General features: G+C 38.0%; 1 protein-coding gene across 3 annotated transcripts in view; it reads left to right on the top strand.

Moving 5' to 3' along the window:
* The first annotated feature begins 789 nt into the window (after nt 1–789).
* The window catches only part of RFX7 (regulatory factor X7), a 141024-nt gene continuing 130549 nt past the window's right edge, over nt 790–11264 (top strand). Inside the window, exons 1-2 of one of the 3 annotated variants that reach the window (XM_046008551.1) lie at nt 790–905; nt 1063–1225. In XM_046008551.1, the coding sequence (XP_045864507.1) occupies nt 1065–1225 (161 nt within the window). In that variant the 5' untranslated portion in view covers nt 790–905; nt 1063–1064. Of the gene's footprint in view, nt 906–1059; nt 1226–9534; nt 9680–11264 lie in introns of those variants that run through there. The other 2 variants (XM_046008552.1, XM_046008553.1) reach the window with 2 other exon arrangements.

The following is an 11264-nucleotide window of genomic DNA, read 5'->3' as shown; positions in this document are numbered from 1 at the left end:
TTGGGGGCTTCTGGAAAGTCAGCGTAGCCTCTTACCTGCTTCAATTCTCTTCACTTACCCAGGGAGAAAGCAGTCCTCACTTGTCGAGGGGCGGGGGGAAAATGTTGATTAATTGTACTTTTCCTGATTTGAAGATGCCAGAAAAAAACCCAAGTCCCATTTCCACGCCAAATATTATATTTGGTTTCTCCTCCTCCTCCTCATGCAAGTTCTCTTTCTCTCGCCAGCACCTCCCCCCACGTTTTCCTGCTCTCTCCTCCACCAGCTCCGCCAGTCCCCTCCTCGGCCCTGGCCGCGCGCGATCCGGGTCGAGCTGGCCCGCGCCCGCCCTGCGCACCCGTGCGCCCCCCTCCCGGCCCCCCGCGCCCGCGCCCGCGCCCGCGCCCGCGCCGCGCCTGTAACCCGCACACGCTGGTCCACGCCCCCCCACCCCCGCCCCCGGCGGAGCGGTAGGTGTTTTGCCGTCTGCGCCGGGCCGCAGTGCGGCTGCGCGCACTAGGCTGCCTCCCGGGCTGGCAGGGCAGCGGCGGCCGCGGTGGCGGCGGGGCCGGGAGCGAGCGGCGGCGGCGGCGGCGGCGTGGGGAGTGGCGTGGAGCCGAGCCTGGGGCTGCAGCAGCGAGGGCCCCGGGCGTAGAAAGCCTCGAGGGGAGAAAGGAAGGCCGGGCCGCGGAGTCACTGAGTGGCCGTTCTTGGATTTGGGGGAGCCTTGCCCCCCCACCTTGTCTTCAGACGTCCCCTCCTCATCCCCCCAGCCCCGGCCGCTGACGGGAGGAGGCGGCGGCGGGGGGCTGAGGGGCGCCGCCATGCCTCTCCCGCGGTGAAGCTTCCCTGCCGTGAGGAGCCGCTCGGTCTCCCCGGTGATGTCCCCCAGGCGGCAGGCGAAAGCGACTTACTCGAGCCCTGGGGTAAAGGCCTAGCTTATTCAGCTTCCTTCCTCCTCCTCCTCCTCCTCTTCCCTTCCCCCCTCCTCCTCCTCTCCCCCTTCGTCCTCCCCTCCCCGTCTCTTCCCTCACCCTTCCCCGCGCCCCCATCTTCCCTCCCTCCCTACCACCCCTCCAGCAGCGATGGCAGAGGAACAACAACAGCCGCCACCACAGCAGCCTGATGCCCATCAGCAGCTTCCCCCCGGCGCCCCTAACTCGGGGGTGGCTCTGCCAGCCCTTGTGCCTGGGCTGCCAGGGACAGAGGCCAGCGCGCTGCAACACAAGATCAAGAACTCCATCTGGTAAGAGGATCCTCCATCGCTGGGGTAAAAAAGCCCAGACACATTTCTGCTGCAAAGGGGGTGGGGGGTGGGGGGCGGCGGGCGGAGGAGGAGGAGGAGGCTGATGCATTCATTGAATGTGGGTATCCAGAGTCGGGTGCATATTTATAGGACCTCTGGAGGTGTGGGGACTTTGCATCAGCCTCTGGTCTCCATAGCCAAAAAATGCCTTTACCCCCTCCTCAATTGTGAGTGTAGATAAACAAGTTATATGTGTTTTCCACTTAGGGGTAAGAGGACTGTAGGTCAAAATTAAGTCATATTGCATGATGGTGGCATGAATTTGGGACTGAGGAATGTGAAATGTGTTTACTCCTTTTTGCAAGCATACAGGGAGGAAGAAGTGTATTGTGAATTTTCACCAGATATTGTGCGTAAGAATATTAACATGCAGCACAAAACCTAATGTGTCTCTTCCTTTCCGTTGGTTTAGCTGCTATTTCTGGATGTTTTTGCCTTCTTTATTCTGAGATTAAATTTCCTTTCCAGGGAGTTTATTTGCATGATTGTAAAGAAAGGACTTTAGTATAAGGTATTTAAAGGCGGTAGTTTACACTGTAAAGTGATTTTTTAATTTAAAAACATGTTTTAATTTAAAATGTCTTGTTATTTCATGTCTTTTTTAGAAACCATAGATGAGATATCCTTTGCTATTTCTGTACTTTCTTGTATGAGAATTTACAATATTTCAGCAGTAGGTTAAACTCTGAAAGACTGGTGGCAGTCTTTTAATAATTAAAACACTGTGTTAAGTCTGTCTTCTGTTAGAGCAATTGTAAATATTCTTTGAACATGAACTTGCATCATTTCTGTAGGATTCTTCATTAACTGATATTTTGTGAAATGTAGTGCTGTTTTAAAAATGGAAAGTAATATTTGGAATTTGGTCTAAAAGATTGCTTTTAATAGAAGTTTTAAAATAGAATTGAATGTGGTGTAGAACAAGCTCGGATTTTAAAAATGAAATCTTGCATGTCCATCATTGAATATGACTACTAAAATATCAAAACCCCTTACTTTCATTGCAATTTTAAAATAAATGCATCATAAAAGCATTGCAGTACAGTATTTAGACATTTAGAAACAGTGACAATTTTTAAATACAAAATTAAGGTTTGTTATGTAGTAATTTTTATTATTTCTTGGCATACATATTGTCATGATGCTAATATGAAGTAGGTCAGTGCAGGCTTTAATAGTTTCTTACTACACAGTAATTGGCAGTTGAGTATTTTGCTTTCAGTTTTAATTTTAAGATGAACTTCAGATATTTCGAAGGAGAATTTTTTTGGCTTTCATAATCAATAGTTATGTTTTGGCAACTTGAATAGGTCAGATAAGTAAGATTGTCTTCTATGTGTGTGTGAAACAGAGACCAAGAGAAGCCTTTATTCTTTGATGGATACCCTCACGCCCTCTTAAAAGCTTCTATTTAAAGGGAGAGATTGTTAATCTTCTGCCTTACCGTCAAGGTTTCCTGAAATCAGTAGGGTTTTTTTTCCCCCCTGTTAACTTGATGTAATTTAGTGTTATATTCAATCATCATTGAATGGCTTTAAACACCTTGGTTTTTACATTTAAGGTAAGGGACAGCCAAATTAAAGGACTAAATCTTTTAAGAAAGGCACATTTTAAAAGTTGAATTAGTAATGTATATTTTAACTTATTATGAGAACAATAGGGGAAAGAAAACTCCACTTTACATTTTTAATATAGGCGTAAATTGTATAGCCAATTGACTGAATAATAATGATAGTGGAGTGCTCTTTTTGGTAAGTCATGTGATTTAATTATTCTTTCATTGATAATTTATATTTACACATATTCATTACAGCTTGACTGCACTGACTCTAATGTGAGGAAAAACTTATCCTGAAGTAGAGTAACAGTTCATTTTTTGCTACTTGCTCAGAAAAAAATAGCAGGCAACAAACACCTTAATCCCTAAATATACAATGTTATATCTTTACTTTAAAATTGTAATGGCACACTTACTAGTGTTTACTTTTCAAGTGTAGAACTCCTATTTGCAAAAATGATTTCTTTTTATTGTATTTAGAACTTTGGAATAAACATTAGTGGATATAATTAATATATAGTCTCAGCGCCTGCTCTACAAGACTAGATTTATATTATTCATCAAGTGACTATAAAATAAAGACACTAAAAAGTGAAAGCTCCTTCACCACCACCTCCTTTGAACTAGTGTATATATGCTAAATTAAAACCATTTTTAATAGATAAGATCACAGTTCTTTGGGTATCTCATTTCAAATTTTGTGAGGGAACAGTATCTTTTTATTATTTATTTTATAACTTGATAATGCTCTGAGAGATCAGTTTTGTACTCCTTTCCACATCAACCTTTAGTATCATTACTAATGAGAATTTAAAATTACGTTAAACCAAAATGTGGCATTTAAAAATTATCAAAAGGGTTTTGCATTTAGGTTGATCATAGTTTCTAAATTATTAACTTGCAGATCACAAACAAGTCTGTACTTGTCGTCCTATTCAACAAATATATACATATAGTATGTGAGGCAGGTCTTTAAGCTAGACGAGTTATTTATTATTTCAGATCATAATTTATTCTGTTTATTAAAAAACTAAAATGCTGTTTGATAAAAGTATGTCCATTGTAATTTCAAGCATTAAATTGGCCTTTGGGGAAAAAAAGGTGAAGTGTTCAAAGTTGAAATCATGGTATCTAATGAGAACAGAAACTATATTTCATAAGAATTGGAAATACAATTTATAATTTTTAAGGTAGTTCTAGAAAATAAAGATACTGTCAACTTGATAGTGTTGTAGTATTTGTGTAATATTTTTATGAATGTCATCAACTTAAATCCAAGTTAACAAGCCTGCACTATTCTTGACCTTCCTTATTCCCACTCCAGAGATAAGGTCCAAATCACTTAATAATACTTTGAAGGGAGATTTATTTAGGAGATATGTTTTAATACAGAAAGTGCTATGAAAATGGTATCTTTTCTAAACAATAGGTTCTAATATAAATTTTTCATTAAAAAAAGAAAACTAGCAACCTAAAACAGCCACAACTAACCTCACTGCAAACTTCTTGAACTTACATTGCACCCCTGTTCAATTACTTAAAAAAAGAATACCAAAACAAGTTTTTCTTTCCTCTTATCTCCAGTATCTTCACTGTTTAAAAGAGAAAAAAGAAAATTTATGTTTAGTTTACATATATGTATGTGTATACTAAGTGCTTTCTTTTCCATTTTAAAGCAGTTTTACTTGAAACCATGATAGGATAAAATTGCTATGGAAAAAAATAGGGTAGAAAAAATTACATTTGATATCTGTCTGTGATTAGTTATAAAAATAATCATGGGTTGGAGCGATTAACATATTTATAATTAGGCCGTAACATAAACAACAAACCTTTGCCTAGAAATTCAGAAGAAACCTTGATGTTTTATGGTAGAAAATATTCTAATACTGTATTTACTCAACAGATGAATTCAGGGATTCTTAAATTATCAATTGTTATTTTTATTTATATAAGCTTTTATTTGTAAGTAAGACTGTATTAGCCATTTTTTAAACAGTCCTGTAGGATGTATCATTGTTGTACCCACTTTTTGGAAACAGATAAATTGAATGACAGGAAAGCTAGGATTCTTCTCTTTCATTATCAGACCCTGGAAGCTGTGCTGTGGCGAGTTCCTTGTCTTTATTCAGTCCTGTAAGTCATATAGACTTCCAAATCTCATACATTTTAGACTTAAAATTATAAAGTGGAATTATGTATGTGGACCATTTGGATGTTTTTTAAATTCTAATTTAAACCCAGATTCAGCAGTTTTGTTTTACTTTCTTATTTATTAGTTACAGTGAGCAAAGTATGATGATCCAAAGGGTTTACATGGTGATACCATATTAGATCTGATTCTTTCCCATATACTAGAACTCAGCAGTTCCATTTTGTCCTTGGTTCTGGGTCAGGGCATTTATTAGCTGTGTCTGAGAAATAGTTATCGTTCCTTCTCCTGCAGTGGGAAACATTTATTGTAAAGCTTACAACTTCAGAGTTTATTTTAACCATAGGTCCCTGATCCTCATTTTGTGTTAAAATTAGAGACTGACTAGTACATTAGCTGGCTTTCATATATTTTTGATTAGTTGGTTGAACATGCTGCTTGCCCTGAGTTTAGCCTGTCTTCCATACCAGGCACACCAAGGGTGCTTTTGTTTGTCTATATTGAGGCCAGCTGTGATGGTTGCATCCCAACACTGACTGTTTGTGATTCCAGAAAGAAGGCAGTTCCTTACTGTCCTCTGTGATTTGAAACTAATCGAATTGTCTTCCCTCTTGACCAGGAAGGCAAGTTAAGCAATTTGAAGCTCCTGGATTTTCTGGCCTAGTGTTTAGCCCTTAGGTAATGGATGTGTGTGTGTGTGTATAAATAATTTACCAATTTGCTCTCCCCACTGGGAGGTGTCTTGAATGTTATGTGCAAAACTGATTTGGTTCTATCTCACTATTTGTTTTTGGTATTATTGGGGGAAATGAACTTCACAGTGGTAGAAAAGACAGAGAAGTGTTTTATCTGTTAGGAAAGAATGCTTTGAGTAAAAACTTGTGTCCATTGCTTTTTATATTCGAAAAACAATGTTGCATGCTAAAATTGTACAAATGAAAATAAGTAAAATGAGCATTGTCATTTGCTCAAATTTGAACACTAAGCAAGAACAACGTATAAGTACTCTCCTGAGTACCTGCTGTATACAAAGTACTATGTTAGAGACTGGCGTTTGAGGAATGCCCATTCTCTTGTAATGTTAGCCTTGTAATATTAGCCTAAGCAAAAAAAGTGCAATAAAACTCTTTTCTTCGGTCAGGGAACCAGGGAAAGAAGTGACAACTGCCAAAGTGTTCATTGTGAGAAAAGTAGACCTTCGTTTCCTTGTCTGTAAAATGAAAGGTTTATAGTAGATGACCTTGCAAGTTCCTTTAGCTTAACTTTCTGTGACCCTGTTACTAAATTAATATTGACAGCAGTAATAAAGCATACCATAACCACAGTGAAAGACTAATGGAATTAACTAATCACAGCAATCAAAAGAACATTTTCAATGGACGAATTGTTAGGATTTGTCTGTGTTTCCTTGGGTGTTAGCCCCGGAGGACAATCTGAAGGTGTTACGCACTTCTTGTTACCTTATGCAAGATTTCTGTTATGTGAGATTCAGTTTGCAAATATTTATTGAGCATGTATTACATTTAAAATATTCTAAGAGCCGTGCAAGTCTATGCAGCAATTCTTGTTGGGGAGTTTAGTTGAGAGATTGCACTAGGGGGACTGTTTGTGTGCTTGTTTTGCTTCTAAAGAGGTTCTCAAGACTTAAAAGCACCTCACATAGGAACTTTTTCCTATTGTAATAATGTATATTTTAAGGCAGTAGTAGATGTTGTATTGTCAATTTGGGTATGTAAATAAGAAAGCTGTATTTTCAGAATAATTTAGTGTAGGGTTGAACCTCACAACTTTTTCTCTTCATCTAGGGTAGACTTTTTAATGTGTAATTGTGATAGTTCTTTATACCTATTAAAGAACAAGACAATAAGATGGTTATTCCATATCTCTGACCGAACTAGGCAAATCTTACCCAGTGCCTTTTTTTCCACCAGTCTCTGTGTATTTAGTTGCTTTCTCTTCTGCTTTATTGAAGGTTCTTAGAGTTCAGGTTAAGATGAGCAGCATGGACCATAAGGAGAAAGGATCTTCCTGTCCTGGGCAGGATTATAAATAAGGAACAATAAGCTCTGAGGCCTTAATGCATTTGATTGCTGACTATGAGTAACACTTAACCAATATGAATAGAAACTTGAAAACATGATTTATTTTTTCTTCTTGAGACTTTTAGTTTTCTCTGTTTATGGACTATAATATCTCCTCCTTATAAGACGAAATAGAAAACAACTAGGTTTGGTTAATTATGCATATCTTTATCAGACATCTATTATAATAGGTCCTATGTATGTTATGAAAAGTTGTGTGAGAGGTGGTTTTATATTCCTCGTATCTAAGAACAAACTGAAAACATAAAGATATTCTTTGCTACTTGAGTCCGTTTGTTTTCTGAATTCAGAGAGTGAGAGGTCAGAGTAACAGATTCCAGTCTGTTATGTCAGAGTCCATATGGTGTGAAATACCATGTCCTCCAAATAGCCTTATCTAAAAAAAAAAAAAAATTTTTTTTTTTTTTTTACCTGAACCCATTCATAGTCCGGGTTTAGATAGCAAGGTTTCAGGTAGCATACATTCATTCCAACACAGGATTAGCAAATTGATGTGAATTTACATGCTAAATCTGATTGATTAGTGATACCTACCAAGGGCATAGGAATAGAAGTGAAATATTGGTATCTTGGAAGGTATTAGTCTCTAGGGCTATGGTGTTGCATTTTGTGAGACCTCATTTTAAGATACAAACCAAACACGAGAGCACTTAGGTTTGTGTTTTTCTTTTCTGTGCTTAGGTGTTTGTTTTTTGTTTTCTGTTTTTTTTTTTTATTTTATTTATCTGTGGCTTTCCTTCATTGATCACCTTGTACTACCAAGTAGCTCCAAGATGAGAACAGGGGATTACTGCATTAAGTGGCTACTGCAGTTTGCACTAACCCATTTTTTTTTTTCTTTTATTATCTTGTTTCTCTGTTTATCCCTGTGCTAGTCTCTCTACCTACTACTTTAAAAACCTTTCTTTTTTTCCTGTGGATACAAAGGTTTAACTTCAAGGTTTAATTCATATTGCTACTGTTTTCATGAAAATTTTCTCAACTCTCACAGAACAATGATGTAAGTTGTATAAATTAACTTTTTTCAGTGATTTAGGCTGGCCTTACCAGAGATGAGCCTGTTTTACTTAATTTGTAATGAATTTAAATGAAACATTCTCATTTTTAATATGTGAAGGTCATAGGAAGTCAGAGACCGAATATACCTGAAACAAAACAGTCACTGCATAATAAGTAATTTACAAAATGTAGTAAATAGTAAAATATTTTATTTATGTGGGGTAGCCAAGTGCATGCCAGTAGGTTTTTGCAGTAGGTATGAAATTTTAAAAATTCAATTGAATAAGTGTAATTTTAGTGACATCTTGCTTGAAGTAAAGTTGGTGCTTCTGAGCTCCTAGGAAAATATATTTGAACAAGATGCTTCAGTTAATTTAAGTGAATCACTTTGTTTATTTGATTGCAGTTATTAGATCTTTTAATTGCACATGTATGTAAGCAATCTGTGATCTAAAATATAATTGTCAGATTATTAAATGCATGATCCCTTTTTCTGAAGCAGGAGACATTAACAATCTGTATTTGGCCAAATTCTGTACATATATGTTTCAAAGAAGTGAGAAGATCAAGAACTAACCCTGAATTTACAGAGTCAAGTTGTCAAGAAAAACTGAATTCCATATACCTTTATTTTAATATCTATTATATACAGGCACAGGATAATGAAAAAGTAATAAACACTACTCTGCATTTAAAACATTCATCCCTTGTGTAGTAGTTGCATGCATCATCAGGAGAATTTAACAAAAGGAAGATTTTGTTGAATGCAGTGATAGTCTGGTATAATTGATGGTATTAAAAAATAGATGAGAGAGGGATTCAGTAGGATATAATATTCTTATTGGCAAAATTCAGGATGGTGACCTTAACAGAAATGGCTGTTGATCCAAATACACTTAATGGTATGCTTACTGGGAAATCTTTATTCCCACTAGCAGGAATTAGAGTCATGGGGTGTTGATGACAGTAAGCCTTGCCGGTAATGAGAATAATTATGGGAAGATAATAGCTTAGGTCAAAACTTGCTTGATTGGGGAGTGAGGTTTCCACCAATCGCAATTTTCTCATCAAAATGCAAAGGTAGAAGAAAGAATATAAAGTAATAATAGGGAAGAAGAGGATAGGCATGTTGAGAACTGGGGCAGAGGACCAGGAAATGCTCTGTTAGCTTTAGAAGAAGGCTGTGTACCCTGAGTTGACTCTGAATAATGGCCACTTCATGACGAAGTTTAGAATGTTACTATATGTGGGGTTGCTTATATACCTCACTTAGTCTTATTCTGGCTCCTATGTCTTAGCATCTGTATTTGTGTGCTTTCCCATTATAGGATGAAGTCTGTTTTCCCCTTTGGATCCATCCCTGTCCATATATTTAGGGAATTTGTTCTAATACATACCCTTTCTGTCAGCATCATCAAACTGTTCTTTTCCACAGGCTACTTTTCCTGTGACTTTATACATGCTAATGACTTCCTTAAAGCAGCAGCAAACAACCTTGGAGAAAAGTTTTTGCAGTAAAACAAAGAGTTGATCTTTCAGTGACCTAAAGAGCTCATTCATAGGCTAAGAAAAAAAGTCATTAGGTAAGTGAATGAAGAATGTAAATGCTTATTTTATAATAATAATATAAACAGTAACAATGCAAAAATCCTTATTCGATAATAAAAAATAAAAAATAAAGTAGAGAAGTACTATTTTTTTTTTTGACCACTAAGAAAAGATTTAAGAAACATGGTAACCATTGCTAGCTAATCTCACCCCTAGTTTTACTGTTTTGCTTGCTCATTTCCCTCCCCTCCGATCCTTCATTTATTATCCTGTTGTGTGCTATGTAAGGCCACTCATATATATGGGTGGAATAAGTGAACATACATTTTTAAAAGTATTAACTGGTTTTGCACTTGGGTGGTGGAACAAATGTATGCCCCCCCTTTATAATATTCTCAACATTTTCTTGAATGAGCAGGCATTATTTTGAGTTTAGAAAAATCCAAACAAGTAAAATAATGCTTTGTCTACCCTGCTGCTCTTCCTTTTAGCTGCCATCTGTCTATCAGCTCACCACCCCCACTCTGCTAGATCTTCTCTCTGCTCTTGTCCTTTTTGACTCTTGCAGTCTGGCTTCCTGTTCTTCTTGCCAACTCAGTGGCCTTTTTCAGTCGTTAGCTTTCATTTTGTCTTCAGCTCTTCTTGTTACTCTGATTCCTTTGCAGTTTGGGAATTCTCATTCATTCCTTTTTGAGAGCTGCCTTTGTCAGCTACTTTGCCAGGCATTGGGGGTTCCATGGGCAAAGATGCAAGATCCCTGTTTTCATGAATCTTATTTCTGATGAACATTTTATTTTTCCTGCAGCTTTCCTCTAGATGCGCTTTAATTTTGAATATCGAGACACTTCTCAGCCAGCTATTTTTTTTCTGAGTTCACTTCTTTTGCCAAAGTCAGAAATAGATGGGCTGACCAGACAACTCAAATCACATCTACTGATACACTTGCTGGAATACAGGTGGCTACCACTGTCATTGTAAACTTGGCATTTTCACAGTAATCCTTCCGTGCCATAGTGCCTTGCTACCTCAGTCGGCTTTCATTTTTAGCTAATCTACTTCTCTGTGTAGTAGATAGCACCTGTTCCTTCATTCCATCAGGCTAGCAATATTGGTTTCATAATGGATTTTTCTCTCTTATCCCTGTGCCCAACCTAAGTTGTCAAGTTTGTAGTGTCAAGTACTTAAGTTTCTCCCTGTCTTCTACTCCATCTGTTTCCTCTGCCAGGACCATAGTTCAGTGCTTTACCGTCTCTGGATTATTACAGTGGCACCATAGTTGCTCTTTGTCCCTGGCCTTTCCCTTCACTGGACTGTGCTGTATATTACAGTCAAAATAAATCTTCAAAAAAATCCTTTTCCATGTAGTCTCCTTCAAATAACCTATAATAATTTCACCTTGCCCACCATATTGTTATCTAAAGATTTCTGTCAGGTTTCAAAGGCCTGTGTAATCTAGCCCCATACAATCAGTCCCACCCGCTTTCTTTCTGTTTACCAGTATTGAAGTCCTATCAGGCAAGCACTTCAGTGTCTGCCTTAAAATTTGTGGTCCTCCTTTTAGTCCTGCTTTATATCTTTTCTGGAATCTCTACTTGCCTGTATCCAAATCCTGCTTAGTCG

The sequence above is a fragment of the Meles meles genome, chromosome 6 (assembly GCF_922984935.1).
Source record: "Meles meles chromosome 6, mMelMel3.1 paternal haplotype, whole genome shotgun sequence".
Lineage (NCBI taxonomy): Eukaryota > Metazoa > Chordata > Mammalia > Carnivora > Mustelidae > Meles > Meles meles.
The sequence above is the reverse complement of the archived record's forward strand: the minus strand, read 5'-3'. Positions and strand labels throughout refer to the sequence as shown.